Below are 19489 nucleotides of genomic sequence, written 5' to 3' on the forward strand. Positions count from 1 at the left end.
TTACTCTCGTACCGGGTACAAGAATGTACCGAAGTTGCCCATCACTAGTGGCTAGCAATGTTGGCTCTTGTATAATTAGGCCCAGGTTCGAATTCCAGCGAAGGTAGGAATGTTTGTAAATACATAAAGTCTGTGCGGCCGGGGGGGAGCACTTAAAATACTGGCCAGCCGGAAGTCCTCTCAAGTGGTTTGTTGGCAGGAAAAGACGGGGGGGGGGGAAGACTCGGATTCATTTCCCGGGTGTTCTGAATCAAATTTGGCAAACTGCATAGTTAGGACGTCATAACTACACCTGTCCAGTATAAATAGTATAAACAGAAACTATTTTATTTTTTAAAGACAAGATTATTAATAATATTTATCTAATCTAAGAGCAGCTCTTGCAGTATCAGGAATACCTGAATATTTTATCATACTAAATAGCTAGAGGTCTTTTTTACTTCCTTGTACGAAGTAAAAAGGAAGTATTGCAATCGCGAAAAGCTTCGCGCAGCATATTTCAACGAAAATATCCACTTTGACACTTTCGAATGCAATTTAACGATGTTTTTGCGTGATATCTGTACGTAAGGACAGAATAAAATACTCTTTTCCTCCAAAAAAACTAAAAAACTGCTTTAAAATGAATTCTGAAGAGAATTTTTCGTGGCGTCTGTACGAACGTATGTATCTCGCATAACTCAAAAACGAGTAGCCTCAGAACATTGAAATTTTGTATATAGGGCTACTATAACATGTAGAAATGCACCTCGTATTTTGGTTTCAATCGCCCGCGCCAAACGTATATAAATATATTTATAAATATATCCACTCTGTTACCCGGCTCAGTGATCTCAGTTTCTTTACTCTTATATGTTTGTAAATTGTACATTTTTTGCTTTAAAAATAATTGAATTGTGTTGTTTTTATCTTCCGGTTAAGGGTTTTATGCCTTTAGTAAATCTGTATGCAATATTTTTAGAATTATCAACAATTTGAAAGTTGTTTAAGTGCCGCTAAACCTATTTTGTTGGCGGCCATTGCTTGTTTACATTTGAAACAGCTGAGTAGTGAATTTGTTGCCAATCTAGAGAAACGTAACTTCGCAACAACAAAGATAAACGCCTTCATTTATTATTGCGATTTAAATCATGCTTAATATTTTCTGGAATTTTTTCGAGGAAATAAGTGTTTAAGACTTACTTCGTCATTTTTAATACAGGTATTTTGACTTATGTATTTTTGCCTTGTCACGAAGTGACAACTGAATTAAATTAATGAGAAGTACTCAATCGTCTGTGAAAAACTGTTTCTTTTTTGTTTTGTTTTCTTAATTTCTTTTATACATCGTTCTAGCTTTATTATAGTATTTGAATAGAACACGTGGCAACGATTAGATAATTCTTTAAATGATATAAATTTTGTGCATTCTGAGTTATAATATGAACGAAATATAATACTGTTAAGTTAACCTAGCGCCACCGTGTCGCTATGGTAAACAAATAGAGTGAATTTTAAAGAATGCATTTATTCTATTGTGGTTTATGCTCTGTCGTTTAATTCAATCTAATAAGTTTAAATAAAATGCAAGAAAAAATGCGTATAATTTAATATTCCGTACAAGGAAGTCATGTGGTGTACACATCAGATTTTTCATACTTGGCAAGACAACATGAAGAACTTAAAATAGAGTAATTATGAGGTATAACGATTAGGATGTAGTCGGTCAATGGAGACTTAATGTTACGATTATTTCGTCATTATTGCTTTTCAGGATTTATATGCTGCAATAAAAATTAATATGAAACTAAAGTTGAAAAAAGCATACATACTTAAATCATTATGATAAATAGACGCTATTGTTAAAAAAAAACTTTTATTGATGCTAAGCACTGTATTAAGATCTCATTGTTCAAACATGTGTTACACTTTTTCTGAAGTATGTTAAAATATGTAGGTTATCTTTTACTAGTATTGTAGGGTCATTAGGTTATTTCGAAGCAGGAAGACGTGAAAAATGAGCAATGCACTTGCCGGGACTCGAAAATGGACCTCTCGAATACGTGCCGAGTGTGCTATCGTTAGACCACGAAGGCATGCAGAAAGGAGGGCGAAAATACCTAACAGTATAAAAAATAAATATCTCACATTTTTTCATATCTTCTTCCACTTATTCATAGCAGTCCTTATAGTTAACGTTATCTATTCAATTAACAGTAAATTCCAAGCTTACTAGACGACATGGATGATTTTACGTAATAGCTCAAATCAATTTTAAGCAATATAGTTTTTTCTATTAGTCAATATTTATGTTATAGAAAAGAATAGTCAGTGGAAATGTATAAGAATTCAAATCAAAGCGCATTAACATCAAGTATATTTTTTAGGCCACAGTAAAATAATTAATATCTCTTTGTTCAGCTCAAAACCGTTAAACGTTAAACAAAAAATTCTGTAATACGAAAATTTGGAAAACTAATTTTTTTATAAACTCTAAAAACTGAACTCAGTGGTGTAACAACCCTAATGGGTCAGAGAGTGCAAATAATTACTGAGATCGCGATGAAAATATTCTTAGGCAGATTTAAAATCTGCGGGAGATGTGATTCTTAAGTGAACAGATTGATAACTTTGCTTGAAGATCTTGATAGTAGTAGCAGAGGATGTAATAAGCAATTATATGGCAGCTCGCTGAAGAGACGTCCTTCCTTCATGGCGCGGGGGCTGGAACTGAAGTTGAGAGGGCGTGTCTTGCCCTTTTAGATGGCGGATAGATGCCAAACTCTCGGCCAATCACGGCTCTCGGTCTCTTCTGTGAGCTGCGAATAGCAGGATCGTATGCTGGGATCCGCTGAAGTGCTCGGTTATCAATCTGTTCAATTTTGAGGAATAAATTTTGACTAAGCTTTTTAATATGGTAGTCTACAGGTTTAATATTTAGGTCCGAATGAATCACATCTGTACGGACGTACCAGGCTGCATTCAGGGCCATACGTAGGGTCTTACTTTGAAAAGATTGAAGTTTTTTGACATGAGTTTTTGCAGCAGTACCCCAGATTGTACATGCATACATGAAGACAGGTCTTATAATTGATGTATAGAGAAGAATTTTGTTTTTTATTGACAGTTGGCTCCTTCGAGCTAAAAATGGGTAAAGTTGGGCTCTAGCACCTTTCGCTTTGTTGAGAACACTTTCAATGTGAAGGCGCCAGGTTAATTTTGAATCAAGTACAACTCCTAGGTACTTGTAAGAGTTTGACCAGGGAACATAATCGTCGAAGAACTTTAAATTAATGGAAGGGTACGGGAGGGGGCTACGTTTGAATATCATAGCAGCACATTTAGCAACATTAATTTTGATTTTCCAAGTGATGAGCCAGTGCTCAAGGCTAGAGAGATAACTCTGAATGATTTGGACCAAGTTTTCAAGGCGTTTGTGTTGAGCTAGGATGGCCGTATCATCTGCATAAAGTGCAAGAGTGATACTAGGTGATTTTGGTATGTCATTTATAAAAATGTTGAACAAAATTGGGCCTAAAAGTGACCCTTGGGGGACGCCGCTGAGTATAGGACGGGGTGCCGAAATGAAAGAATTAACTCGTACAGAAAAAGATCTATTAGTGAGGTACGAATTAATGATATGAATTAAATGGGCCGAAACGTCAAGTCGTATGAGCTTGATAATAATTCCTATATGCCAAGTCCTATCAAATGCTTTGGCTATGTCAAGAAATAAAGCGCCAGTAAGCATTTTGTTACGAAACCCTTCGTGAATGAACTCCACTGTCCTCAGCAGCTGGTGCGTGGTGCAGTGTTTTGCTCGAAATCCAAATTGTTCATCAATCAGAACATTGTGATTTCGGAGAAAATCATTCAGGCGTTTAAGTAACACAAACTCGTATATCTTAGATAACGAGGATAGGAGGCTGATAGGTCTATAATTTTGAGGATTAGAGAGGCTTTGGCCTGGTTTTGGAATAGGCACAATAAGTGCTTGTTTCCAGCTTTGAGGAAAATAGCAATGCTGTGTCATAAAATTTATAAGCATTACTAAGAAAAATAGATAGTTGGTGGGTAAATTTTTAATCATACGATTAGAGATAGAGTCCATACCAGGGGCTTTTTTGGGTTTGAGCTTGGTAATGTATTCGCTTACCTCGCTCATGGATGTATAGTGTATTTCTCTCTCGAAAGGCGAGGAGAGGAAACGTTCAACATCTTGTGGGAAAGAACTTGCGCTGTTCGCAAAAATTCCTTCATTATGTGGTGTAAATTGAGTTTGAATAGAATCCGCAATTAATTCGGATTTCTCAGCGTCTGTGTGAGCCACCGCTGCGTCCGTAGCTAAGGACGGAATGTTAGATTTGTGTTTGCGTAGGCGGGCTGATGCGCGCCAAAGACTGTTATCATTGGTCGTTAAGGACTGAATGTAATTCGTGTATTGTGATTAGAAGAACTGGTCACATGATGCCTTGATCTCATTTTGGAGAGTACGGAGTTGAATTTTTAAGCCAGGATTTCTATTTCTTTGCCAAAGTCTCCGTACTTTATTCTTTTCTTTAATTTTGAGTTTAATTTCTTGAGGTATTTTACGAAAATTGGGTCTAAGGGTGGGTTTTGATACTTCCTTATAAGTATCAGTCAGGGTGTTCGTTAATTGATCTACTGCCTTGTCTATATCATGGCTGGATTTAATTTCGAGGGAGGGTATGCTTTTAGAATTTAACTTAAAGCGAAAATTGTCCCAATTTGTAGAGACGAGTGCCGGAAAATTTTGAGTAAAAATAGTACAGCTAAGGTCGATGGTTACGGGGTTGTGATCTGATGATAAACAATTTTCAACAGTCACTTGATATCCAAAAGGAATGTTTCTAAAGAGTGCCAAGTCAATAAAAGAGGGGGCACCCCGTGAACCATATCTAGTGGGGGAATCCGGCGCAATGATTTTAATTTGGGCGCACTGAGCCCATTTTAGGAGGCCACGACCAGCAGGGTTTGATCTATAACAACGCCAATGCTGGTGGTGACAATTTAAATCACCAGCTATGATAAGATTATTTGAAAAATTGAGCAGTTTATTAAAATCGACCACAGGAAAATTTCCACCTGGTGGAAGATAGGCAGAGATCATGACTAGGGATGGCGAATTTTGAATAAAAATTTCAATAATTGTTGCTTCAAGTTTGCTCATATTTGGAGTGTCAATTCTGCGATGCGGGATTGAGTTTTTTATGTAAATACAAGTGCCACCATGATAAACATCACGTGTATTCGAAGCTTGTCTGTCATTTTTATAAAGTGCATAATTTACAAGCTTGGGAGCTCTCCCTGGCTGGAGTTTGGTCTCTTGGACAAAAATGATATCAAAATCCTTCTCTTCTACATAGTCTCTAAACTCATGAAATTTGGAAAGAATGCCATTTGCATTCCAGGTGCATAGTTTAAGATTTTTCAACCCTTTCAAAGTATTGAATTTTAATGGATGTGGGAATCAGAGAATTGGAGAGTGACATAGCTCTCAAAGATGTAGTAGGCCGCGTCAGCACCAGATGGAGCCACTCTGAGCTGCGGTAAGGCGTTTTTGAATGCCAAAAGTAATTTGCTCTGGTCAATACCAGGCTGGTTAGAAATTTGGATAATAGCCATAAGAATTTCGGTACAATTTAGAGTCGAATTTGCTCCTAAGGGGACCGATAAATTTGGAATAGTTTGAGGTGCTGCCTGTTGCATACCCGTAAGGGCAGCAGAGTATGAAACTCCAGGGCGAGTATTATTTGCACTGGGAAAGTGTGCAGCCGGCAGTGTTGGGAAAGTGTTCTGTTGTAGATTAAATTTGTTAGTGTTGTCAACGGTCTGACTGGGCTTGGTGCTTGGTTTTGGTGGCTGCCGATTCTTTGATCCTGGGAATCTTGGGCAGGATCTCCAGTTGGCTGCATGGCTCGCGGAACAGTTGGCACATTTATTCGGCTCTTCAAAGGGCTTTTTGCAGTCTTTAGCTTGATGCGGACCAGCGCATCTTACACACCGTTGGGGTAGTGTGCATACTTCAGAAGAGTGGAAGAATCCCTGGCAACGCCAGCATTGTGAGGGACCTTTCTGGCCTTTGAATTGCTTCATTGCCACTTCTGTTCCAAGGAGCTCAGTGACAGAGTAGATGTCGGAAGCTTTTAGGCTATTATGGATTTGTAGGTAGAATAAAAGCATGGGCATCTTGGTTTTGAATTTCTTGAGTTGCGATATTTTGTGGATTTTGTAGCCAAGCACTTCCACCGCAGTCTGCACAACGTTGATGGGTGTGTTGGAGGGTAAGCCCCTAATGACCACTTTGAGTGGTCTGTCAGATTTTAGTGTATGTGACTTGAATTGAATGTTGAATTAAATTATTTGAATGTTGTTGTCGGTAAGAAATCTAACGACTGTCCTGTAATCTGATTCGTTAGTGGTGTTGAGGCGTAGAAATTCGATGTCTTGTTTGGATTGGACAGTCGGTGCGTGTCTGCGTAACTGATTCAGTAAAAAGAACCAATCAGCACGCGGTTCAATGAAGATGGGTGGTGGTGTTTGAATTTTTGGTGTTGGATTTTCTGCCGGCTGCTGCGCTATATTATCTGTACTTTCTGTAACGTTTTGAATGTTTGTGTAGGAATTTGTAATTGGAATGTTGTTAGATTTATCATTGGTGTTGAGTAATTTCTTTGCAATCAAGTGTTTGGGGGGGGATTGCAAAGCCCTCACTGTCTACAGGTCTAGATCGTTTCTTATTGTCAGGCTTAGTGCTGTCTTTGGGTAGGTCAGAGGATGAGGGTGAGTTAGTGTTAGGATTTTTGGCTTCTGGTTCAGATATTGTGGTAGATTTTTGGAATTCTCTAATGAATTCTTCCTCGGTAGCAGGTAATGTAAAAAGATTAATGTTGAGTCTGGTGCATAAGGAATGTAAAGAAAATAAAATTTTCTCACCCTCATCCTGAAGTTGTTTCAACATCAAATCCTTATTTGGAGTGTCCGATCTTTGGAGACGTTGGATATCAAATAATAGGTCGGTATGTCTGGTCTTGAGAGCATAGATTTGGAGAGCGCTTTTGGATAATTCTAGAGCTGAAGGAGAAGCTGGCGGAGTTGAATGGGTGTCCATATCTGTGAGTACTTGAAGAGATTGAGGATTAGAGAGGTTGCCTGCTGGCGGCGCCGTATTCGTGTGGTTTCCATATTTCCATTGCGGAGCTCAGTGCTCGCACGTCCATCACTATTGGCGTCCATGACGCGAATATCATGTCAAAGAGAAAGACAAAACCAGTCCTTCCAGTTTTTATCCACTGCGACGCACGCGGTAGGGCACGATAACGATTCAAGAATCGATAATGCCACCGTGTTCACTGTGAGAATTCTGTGTTCTCACATTCCCTCCGGCCGAAGAAAAAAAATTTGTCCGATCACTGGAGAAATGCAATCTCTCTCTGCTGGACATACTTGAACTTTCGTCTGCACTACATACACATTTCACACCAATCTTTACATCACTTGCAAAGGCACTGCACTTTATCATTTCGTTGGCACTATATAAACATTCCACATTACATGCACACAGTTGAGCTCTCGTATGCATTATACACACATATTTCACATTAATTTTTCACATTGCTTGAAAAAAAACACAGCAATTTAAACACTTTGTGATACACAATTTTTACAGTCCTAAATTAGTATGATTCTTTTACGTACTCATGCATGTCTACTCTTACCTAAAATATCACCACAGATGTGATTCCATAAAAGAAATTTTGACATATATAATTTATAACTCACATGTGATAAAATAAATTTATCAACTACTAATGATATTGCATTATCAATTTGATGTTACTCCTCTTAACCATTGTTACCTTTGTTACATCTCATTCTTTACATTTTAGAATCACATGCACTATTTCATTACTTAGCTACTTTTATCATTTGATCATATTCATTTCACATATACATTTCATACACCAATGTGTCATGACATTGTTACAAGCTACATTTGTATTAGATCCACTACTAAATTACATACCTTCAATTTGATTCAGCAGTAAGACAAGAGATTTGCACCACACTCTTTCTTTTTTAATCTGCTACCTAGTAATCAATGATACCCTGCATAGTACAATTCAATTCTTCTGGTATCTGGATCAGTCAACTCTACCAAAAATCGTGCAATTAGCGCTTTATTACACTAAATTGACCCATACCACACATGATCATCATTCATTATCTAGCTTGTACACATGCTACATTCTTATCATAATCACAACTTCTTTACACTTTTTTTTTTTTTTTGATTTGCTGATCTACAATTTACAATTGTGTTACACTCCTAATCCTCATTTTGTGTTGAATCTATTCTTGAAGGCTTTTGTAAAAGCAATTTACTTACGTGAACTTTAGTGGTTTTATTCTCTAATTGTATTATATAATTATCATTTCGTAGCTTTTTAATGATCTCATATGGCCCCTTGTATTTTGGATGTAGCACCCTTCGATCAGTAAATTCTTCTGGTATCTGGATCAGTCAACTCTACCAAAAATCGTGCAATTAGCGCTTTATTACACTAAATTGACCCATACCACACATGATCATCATTCATTATCTAGCTTGTACACATGCTACATTCTTATCATAATCACAACTTCTTTACACTTTTTTTTTTTTTTTTTGATTTGCTGATCTACAATTTACAATTGTGTTACACTCCTAATCCTCATTTTGTGTTGAATCTATTCTTGAAGGCTTTTGTAAAAGCAATTTACTTACGTGAACTTTAGTGGTTTTATTCTCTAATTGTATTATATAATTATCATTTCGTAGCTTTTTAATGATCTCATATGGCCCCTTGTATTTTGGATGTAGCACCCTTCGATCAGTAAATTCTTCTGGTATCTGGATCAGTCAACTCTACCAAAAATCGTGCAATTAGCGCTTTATTACACTAAATTGACCCATACCACACATGATCATCATTCATTATCTAGCTTGTACACATGCTACATTCTTATCATAATCACAACTTCTTTACACTTTTTTTTTTTTTTGATTTGCTGATCTACAATTTACAATTGTGTTACACTCCTAATCCTCATTTTGTGTTGAATCTATTCTTGAAGGCTTTTGTAAAAGCAATTTACTTACGTGAACTTTAGTGGTTTTATTCTCTAATTGTATTATATAATTATCATTTCGTAGCTTTTTAATGATCTCATATGGCCCCTTGTATTTTGGATGTAGCACCCTTCGATCAGTAAATTCTTCTGGTATCTGGATCAGTCAACTCTACCAAAAATCGTGCAATTAGCGCTTTATTACACTAAATTGACCCATACCACACATGATCATCATTCATTATCTAGCTTGTACACATGCTACATTCTTATCATAATCACAACTTCTTTACACTTTTTTTTTTTTTTTTGATTTGCTGATCTACAATTTACAATTGTGTTACACTCCTAATCCTCATTTTGTGTTGAATCTATTCTTGAAGGCTTTTGTAAAAGCAATTTACTTACGTGAACTTTAGTGGTTTTATTCTCTAATTGTATTATATAATTATCATTTCGTAGCTTTTTAATGATCTCATATGGCCCCTTGTATTTTGGATGTAGCACCCTTCGATCAGTAAATTCTTCTGGTATCTGGATCAGTCAACTCTACCAAAAATCGTGCAATTAGCGCTTTATTACACTAAATTGACCCATACCACACATGATCATCATTCATTATCTAGCTTGTACACATGCTACATTCTTATCATAATCACAACTTCTTTACATTTTTTTTTTTTTTTTTGAATTGCTAATCTACAATTTACAATTGTGTTACACTCCTAATCCTCATTTTGTGTTGAATCTATTCTTGAAGGCTTTTGTAAAAGCAATTTACTTACGTGAACTTTAGTGGTTTTATTCTCTAATTGTATTATATAATTATCATTTCGTAGCTTTTTAATGATCTCATATGGCCCCTTGTATTTTGGATGTAGCACCCTTCGATCAGTAAATTCCTGCATAAAAACTTTATCCCCTGATTTCAATCATGGAATTTTTCTCCCTTTCACATATTTTTTTGCACAATTAAAGTATTCATCCTCATTTAATTTTACTTGTTGCTTATCTCTACTCAATTGTTCCTTTAGTCTTTTGGAATATTCCTGGAAATCTTCTGCTAATTTAAGAGGATCATTGCTATCTATGGGAGTATTTAATGTTCTACCAAAAAATAGTTCTGCTGGTGAAAATTGAGTTACAGAATGTCTAGCATTATTATAATACAGTTTAAACATCAGTATTTTTTGTGGCCATTCAAATATTTTGTTTGATATTGCTGCAGTTGATTCTTTCATTACCCTGTGAACTCTTTCAATCAACCCATTGGACTGTGGATAAAAAATTGAACTTTTTGTGTGTTCTATTTTAAGCGATTTTAAAAATTGATTAAATTCTGTGGAACGAAAATAGAACCGTTGTTGGGAACCGTTGTCTGATAACAAAATTTTTGGAATGCCAAATCTGACAAAATAATCATTTAAAGATTTTATGATGGATTGAGAAGTGCAGTTGTTTAACGGAACTGTTTCCAAATATCTGGAATAATGATCAATGATAGTGGGTACATAAAACTATGGATCTTGGCAGTTTACCAACTATGTCTATAGCTATCATCTCTCCAGGAGCAAGATCTTTCTTAAGAATTAGACGTGGCAGAGTGTTGTGAGGTCTAGACTTGTTTTGTAAGCAATCTGAACAATTTTCTACAAAACTTTTAGTATCGCTGTACATACCTTTCCAATAATACTTTGCCTTTACAAACTCGTATGTCTTTTGAATACCAAAGTGAGGCGCATGAACTGTCTGTAATACATCTTTAATTAATGCCTTAGGAATTAGAATTTTATTCTGGATACTTCTGTCTTTCTTCCTAACATTTACAGGTTTTAATTTTATCATTACTACATCTGTATGACTATCAATAAAATATTGTTCTACACTTTCTTTGTGGTTATCCTGTAATTTTTTTATAATTGATTTTATGTCTGGATCACTTTGCTGTTTACTAATTAATGTTTTGAATAGACAAATTATCATTGGTCCTAAATATATTTACATTGTTTACCACTACATCCTCTGAAACTCTTGACAAGTAATCTGCTGGGTTTTTTAAACCAGGAATATGCTCCGTCGTGTATTGAAATTCCTGTAAATATAACAACCAGCGTGCTACAATATCTGGCAGTTTGTCAAGACTAATATGGAAAGTCAAGAGGTTTAGCATCCGTTAATATTATAAATTTTTTTCCATACAGCTGTTCGTGAAATTGCTTTACTGATCTGAAGATTGCATAAAGTTCTCTCCTAATTGAGGGATATCTAGCCTCAGCAGGTGTTAAAATTTTTGAGTAAAATTGTACTGAGAAAAACTTATCATCATTTTTTTTGCATTAGTATGCCACAAATGGCTGATCTAGAAGCATCAGTTACTAAATACAAAGGTTTATCATTTTCTATGTTTTTTATTGTGGGTTTTTCTAAATTTAATTCTTGTATTTATCATAATCACAACTTCTTTACACTTTTTTTTTGTATTTTATCTAATGCATTTTGGCATCTCTCGTTCCACACGAATGGTATATTCTTTCTTGTTAAATTTACTATTGGCTTGACAACTTCTGCATAATTAAAAATTAAGTGTCGAAAATAATTTACCATGCCTATGAATGTTTGAACCTCTTTCACATTTCTTGGCCTAGGAAATTTGGCTACTTTCTGAATATTCTCCTCTGAAGGAGCAAAACCATTCTTATTAACCGAAATACCTAAACCCTCTGAAACCTTCCTTTAAATATTATCTCTTTTTTACCTCATCTGAATATACGTGAGCTAAAAATTTACATCCTGGCAGAGAAATGGGAAACGAAAATGATAGTAAATCAAATTAACATAAATAACTGGTTAATAAGCTAAATGTATACTCTACAGTTGAATAGAGATAGTTTCATACCTTTATATACAAAATTCGTACATGTATACGTAATTGATATTTTCATATGCTGTTTCAGAATTAATCACCAAGTTCAGAACTTTTTGTTTTGTTTTGCCAAATTCAGAATTTTTTTTTTAGAAATCTAGGCGAAAAATATTCAGATTTGCTCGATGATGTGAACTGAAAAGTTATCTACATCAGAAAATTCGCACTCGAATATCGTCACATATTTTGTACGTAGTGGAAAGAATTCTTACATTGAAAAGGTTGAAATCCTTTCTTTTTTGTATTTAATCTATTAAAATATAATGAATATCTTATTAATTGGAATTTTTACTCTATTGGAGCCACATAAAGAGCTAAATTTTATATTTACGGAATTCTGTTGATTCCTTTGCTTAAACTGCTTTCATAAGATATTCTACTTTAATTTAAGGAACTGCTCAGAATTTTTGCAAATAATATATACGGAGATATAGCCTAAATTGATTGGAAATAAAATCTAAGGAAATTCTCAGAATAATATAGAAATAGTTTTTGAATTATATGCATATAGCTTGGCATACCTGGGTTTACGAAATCCTCATTTTTTTTCCATTTATTACCTCAGGTTAAAGTAAGCAGTGACCCTGATGATCCTACAGTAGTATCCTGGTGGCGATGTGGAGAGTCTTTACGCCCCATTGTTGGAAAGAGAGAAATTATATCTCATGATGATGGATGGCACGAGTTGATATTGAGTAATATCACCGAAGAAGATGAAGGCGAGTATGAGTGTCGTGCTGAAAACAACAGAGGCCATAATTCCTGCTTTGGATCACTCTACTATTATCGCGAAGGTAAGAAATAGCAAAGCAGTAGTAAGCACTGCTTACGAGCATTTTAAACCTCAACACTTTATGTAATTGTGTGTCGAATACTTCACATTTCACAAAGACCACTCAAGGTTCTAAAACGCATCCTGAACGATTACTCTTTCAACAGATTCTATTACAGAATTTTAATTAAGGATAAATGTTTTGATATATTTCTGTATAACACCAAAAATTAGTAAATGGTTTCGACGGTAAAATCCCAATGGTTAAATCTTGTAAAACGTTATCAAAGGGATTTACCAATTCGGGAACCAAATTATTTCAGTAAATGTCAGCCACGACCTACACAATCAAAATTTTACCAATTTTCAGATTTTAAAAATATAGTAATAGATACATATACACTGCGCGCTGTCCTCACCATGGAGAACACAAAGATAACAAAGCCATAGTTATTACAAAAATAATACCAAGGGGAAGTGATTAAAATTACATCTCGTTCGACTTGCACAACACGAAGAACTCGGCATTTTATGCAGCTCTGATGGCTGGACATGCTTTGGCATGCCTCGGGATAAAGTAAGCAATAAGCTGCTGCGACATGCCTTGGCTGGGCGCGGATTAGAAAACTCCAGAAGAGGCATGGATACCTGTAAGTGTATAGGGTCTGTGTGGAAAGAAGTACTTAAAATACATGGCAAACCGAAAATCCTCTCGAGAGGCTGGTGATAGGGAAAGTAGGGTTGGAGATCTTTGGAATGTCCCCTTGACCGAAAGTCGACTTCTTATCCCTATAAATCACTATGCTAACGCTCCTTAACTGAAAAGTGGCACCTAACCAAACCAGCGGATGGCAACTGGCCAGAATGGACTACCAGTACATTGCAGAACAAAAGTACAAAACATGCATATAGAACATTCATACCGCTTGCTCTGAACAGCACTCAATCCCTTTAATGTGCATTCCGCATCTGTATGATGTACTCGCACATACAGGGTGTTTCAAAACTTATCGTTCAAATATCGTAGGGAGGTAGAAAAGACATCAGGAAATCGATTTCACATAGGAAGGTATGTCCGCAAACGTCATCTACATGAGCAAACTGGACAAGTAAAGTTAACATAAGGAAACAATACAGTTAGTGGGAACGATGTGATCTTCTTTATTCCAACAAGGTAAAGTAAATGTTCACAGTAGGTGCTCAAAACTGCGACCATTTACACGAATACAGGTTTCACAACGCCGTTGCATTGACCTCCGAACATTTTCAAAAACGCCTGGCATATCACGGACAGTTCCTCCGGCGGTCATTTTCACTGCAAAAAGGTCCATTTCACTGTCGACAGGAGTCTCGTACACATATTCTTTCATGGTCCCCTCACAATAAGAAATTCATGGGGATAAATCAGGTGACCTGGGTGGTCAAGCGGTCACTCCACCTCTACCGATCCATACAGCTTCTAATGTTCGGTTCAGGTAATCACACACATCAGTTTGCTATGGGCTGATGTTGATTATGTTGATACCACATATCTAGGCGGATATGCGCAGGAAGAGCGCCCAGAAAAGTCTGTAACACTGTCTCGAGAAAGACTAGGTATTTCCGGCCGTCCAATCGGGCGGTAGCAAGTAAGGTCCCAACAAACAGTCACCAATGATTCCAGCCCTTACATTTGTGGCAAAATGGTGTTGCGCAGCGTGACTTCTCGTACCATGCAGGTTGTCGCAAGCCCACACATGCAAATTGGGTGTATTGAACACACTTTCGCGAGTGAATGAAATTTCCTCTATGAAAAGGATAGAAGCTGGGAAACTGGGGTCCACGGCACCTTTCTGCGTAAACCATTAAGCAAATTCCAGACGCTTCGGATAATCCTTAGGATGCAGTAACTGCACCCTCTGCAGATGGCAAGGATGCATACGTTCCGCGTGCAGTATATGCCACACTGCTGAGTGAGAGACCCCAAGCTGCTGATCAATAGCTCGTGTGCTGCTATTCGGATTATCTTCGATGGACTGTAGGACTTGTTCTGCAACGTTGACAGTCCGCGTCGGTTGTCTTCTTCCCGTATCCTCCATGTTGCTGCGCAGTGAACCACGTTCCCACAGATTGCGATGTACACGTGCAAACATTTGATACTGTAGTATTCTTCTGTTGAGGTATCGGTCTTCGTAAACTTGCCTAGCTCGGCGGCCGCTTTCGCCAGCTGACCCGTATGTCAGATGCAAATCCGCTGGCTCTTGATGCCTAAAACGATTCATCTTATCACTAGTAAGTCAGCTCGTACACTGATGTCAGCGGGAGTTGTCAGGCGACCTGCACACTGGTTAAATACACACAGCGTTCTCGCGTACATTTGCGGACACGCTTTCGTATGTGAAATCAGTTCTCTAACGTCTTGCCTACCTCCCCACGAAATTTGAAAGATAAGTTTTGAAACACCCTTTATAACAAATTATCTATACCATCTGTATCTGTATACAGCATTTAATATTATAGAACTGCGCATTGGCACTGCTTCTCTTACATTCTGTATCGACATTTGATTGGTTTTCTGCTTACAGTTATGTTACGTGTTTCATGTCCCATTGTTCAACACATTTTCTTTTGGACATTTTAGTTTTCTTGTATGCACACCTTGCACCACAAAAAAAGTTCTATATCTACCGCTCATTTGGACCGATTGTTGAAATTTTAACTTGCGTTTTCCCTGTCTCGAAAACGCGACTTAGCATATACATATATTAGATTTATACTATATGGCATTGTTCTACCATAGATATTTTTAAAATGATGAGTCTTTCTGAAAAAAAAAATGCCAATGATTTTCCATATTTCGATTCTACAACTCAAATTATGCCTAAATATTAAATTTTGTAAAATTTGGTCCGAAATTTAGAGATATTCAAAAATTTTGCTTGGGGATTTTTTTTTTTCAGTTTGAGCCAATAATAAGTTATTGGCGAACTTCTTAATATGTGGCAACCTATTTTCCGTCCTCTTATATTGTGCAAGGGCGGAAAAAAAGTCACATTGTTCCTACATTTTTACATTGTACATGAGCCGGAAAAAAATCACATCGTTCCTACTTTCAAATAATTTTAACTAAGTGCGTAAACCACATTAGATGTTGTTATTGCTTTCAACAATTATACCAAATTTCAAAACGTGCCAATATATAAATTCAGGTATATCTTCGGAAATTTTGAATAAAAAGCTCGAATTTTCTGCAGGTATACTTAGAAATACATATACTTTAAGATGATAGTTTAAAGGTTATAATACAAAATCATTTTCCAAAAATTTATAAAAAATTGTTTAAAAATACAAATTTTAAAAATAAATCATAAAAAATGGGTGAATTTTATTTGGAGTGAACTTAAATTTCGAACTGTGAAAGAAGGAATCAAGTAAGTGTATTGTAGGTGTGCAAGCCTACAGTACACTTACTTGACCCGACCAGGCCGTCACTTGCTCAATAAAGATTTCTCTATAAAGCTATGACTTTGCAGTTTAATGAGAAGAATGCTTCAAAGAATAGGATGAAAGAAGAGTGAAGACCTTTTCTCCGAAGCAGTGACGACCTTCAGTAATAGTTCCAGGATTAATATTTCAAACATGTTATCAGGTTCAATGTTTCTTCTAACCTTCTTCGGAAACATACAATGACCTGACTAGGAACAGAGAGCTTACTAAAGCTATGTTCACTAATTGTAGTAAGTAGACAGGATACAGACGAAGGGTATACAAAACCCTTTATTTTTCTTTATATACAATGACTTCCGTACTTCGGAATACAATGACCCTCCACTCGGGGTCTAACGTAAAAGATATCAAAATAAAACTAAACTCTAATTTAACTTTAGAATAATACACGTGTAAGATTGGCTTTAAAATAACAGGAAGCGTATGTAGCACAGAGACTGTGAACACTACAATACGTTTAATTTATCAAGAGGATTAATACCTCTGGCCCGGAAGGCAAATAGCAACTGCGTAACTTCTAAGGTAAGCGGCCTGCTTCGAACTCACTGCTTCCTCTCTCTTGCTTGGCAAAAACGCCACACTTAAATACTTGGCGTTCGCCAGACAACTTTGCATAAAATCCTTCACGCTTATAATTCTGGCCGGAAGTAGAAAATAAGAAGTGATAGTAAAGATTTAAAATAAAATAAACGTTAGTAAAACTTAAGATCCTTACATACTTCCCGTCAGAGTTAATTTGTTTGAAACTGAGGTCTAAAACGACCTTGTTGAAAACTTTTAGCTCTAGAATCTAACGCGAGGCCAACCTTTTACAATCATAACTTCGTTAGAAACTAGAAAATTTAAAAGAAAGAAATTTGTTACAATAGCAGCTCCCAGGATCTACAACAATCTTTTTTTTTTTCATCTGTACTGCATCTAAACAGGAGCTTTATTCAATTCTGGTTCCTTCCAGAGATCTGGAAGGAAAACTAGTTTAATGAAATGTTACACAATGACATTGCAAATAACATATAGAATATACTTCTCTTAACATTCTTATTTCATTCATGACTATTTTAATTATCTCTCCCCGTGCTCTCTGACATGTGTTGTAAAAGAACACCAAACACGAATGTGTTTCTGTCTACGTGTGCCACACTTCCTCCTACAATCAAAACACTAACGTGTTAAAATTCAACATAACGAGACCTCTTAACACACCCTACTTTCAACTCTAAACCCTGAGGTACTATTCTAAAAGTGACTAACTCTAAAGTGTAGCGTCAGAGAGCCTAACTACATCATTCAACCTTTACCACATATTCACCATGATTTAATCTTTACAGTCACACGAATAACAAATTTTTAACATTACTTTCACTTTTACCATATCACGGTATTTCTTAACATTTAACATAACAGTTCACATGTATATAAGAACATATCAACCTGCCGTTAATTTTACACATTTGAAAACATACATTAGTAGTACATTGTTAACTTCTATTCTTTTCAAAGCAAGTGCCAATTCTTTCTACATTGAAATAATACTACATTTCAAAAAGTCTTTCAGACTAAAACTTCTTTCTTGCTAGAATGTTTTAAATAAAATTTATACAATAACTTTTTACAATATTTAAGTCTTTACACAACGCTATTATACATCAACTTTAGTTTTACGCGCGAGTAATTGAAAAACATAATAAGAAAATCGGTCATAACTCATTTCTCGCCCTTTTGGCGATAAAGGTAGACCTCGCATGAGGTAAAACTTGCAGTAAGAATGAAATCTGCCACTTGCAGTAAGAATGAAAGATTTGTTTGTAAGTTTGTAAAGTAACATAAAATTTTACTTATCTTTGTAATATTCAGACATCCTTTTCTGGGCCCAGTCTTTAAAGGTATAGCAGATAGTAGCTTGGTTGATCCTCCTTCAGTGCTTTCCTCTGGAAGCTTTCGTTTTTCACCAGTACGGCCACCCTTGAACACCTTCCTTTTGTCCTCTGCTTGTGGTCTTGGCCGTTTGAAGGCAGCTGGTCTTGGTGGAACCGGGAAACTTCTGTCGTGATCCTGCTTGGACCTCGTTGTTGGCCGTTCAAATTTTTCTTGTACTTTTTCCTCCGCCGCTGATGGCCCTTCCGCAGTTCGGCGACTTTTGCTGCGGAGAGTTCTGTCGGATGAGTCGATCGTCCGTTTTAAAGCCGGGTTATAGTTGCCGTCATTTCTCCTGGTCCTCTTCACATACGTCGTCCTTCTCCCTTCTTCATTCTGGGGGTGTTCGTGAACTCTGTTTTCTGGACGGTGGAACGGCTTCTTTTTCTTTTTACCTTCAATTTTTCCGCGGGGCAATTTTCTTTTCACTTGCTTCTGTCTCTCATTGGCTTGCCCTTGTACTTGTCGTTTTCCCACCTCTGGAACTTGTACCTGCGGTGTCTGCCGTGCCGGATCCTGCAAAAGATCTGAAAAGATTTGCATTTTATTACGATCGAAGTAGGGCTTAATTTGATCAATATTTGCGGAACAGATTTCACCATTTCTGGCCTTTAACACTACAACAGCGTGAGTTATTTTTTCTATAACATATGGTCCTTCAAATCGTGGAAAAAATTTGGCAGTTTTATCTTCTGGTGCTGAAGAAAGTGAATGCTTAATTTTTAGTACTTCATCCCCTACTTTATAAGTTACTGCCCTTCGTTTCAAGTCATAATACAATTTTTGTTTTCTCTGTGCTACTTCAGTATTCTTCTTTGCCTCCTTAATTAGTTTTTCTATATCACCCATTTTAAATTCTGGGGCTCTTTGTTGCACATAAAATAATTTATCTAACGGTGTTATAATCTTTCTGCCTAGAAATAACTCAGCAGGAGTTTTTCCCGTTGTATCATGTTTTGCGGTCCTAAGGGCGAAAGCAAATTCATTGACATAGTTATCCCAGCTTTTATGAAAATTTTTAACATAACTACGGATAATTTTCACTATATTTCTGTTGACCCGTTCCGCTATATTTGATTGCGGCCGATACGGGACCATTTTTAAATGACGTATGCCCAGTTTTTTGCACATGTCTTCAAATATATTACTTACAAATTGAGGACCATTATCCGATATAACTTTTAGGGGCGCCCCGTATTTTAAAATATATTTATTTAAAATAGAATCGGTAACTACTTTCGCGGAGGCTCGTTTTAAGGGAACAATTTCGGTCCATTTACTAA

The 19489-nt window shown here is 36.5% G+C and overlaps 1 protein-coding gene across 1 annotated transcript in view; it reads left to right on the plus strand.

The window, feature by feature from the left end:
* The window catches only part of LOC118190192 (protein Obscurin-like), a 735887-nt gene that overhangs the window by 76597 nt on the left and 639801 nt on the right, over positions 1-19489 (plus strand). The window contains exon 3 of the mRNA XM_085817109.1: positions 12600-12828. Within this exon, the coding sequence (XP_085673235.1) occupies positions 12600-12828 (229 nt within the window). The remainder of the gene's footprint in view (positions 1-12599; positions 12829-19489) is intronic.

The sequence above is a fragment of the Stegodyphus dumicola genome, chromosome 5, assembly GCF_044657685.1.
Source record: "Stegodyphus dumicola isolate Sdum_Otavi_A_Nest chromosome 5, ASM4465768v1".
In the NCBI taxonomy this organism is placed as follows: Eukaryota; Metazoa; Arthropoda; class Arachnida; order Araneae; family Eresidae; genus Stegodyphus; species Stegodyphus dumicola.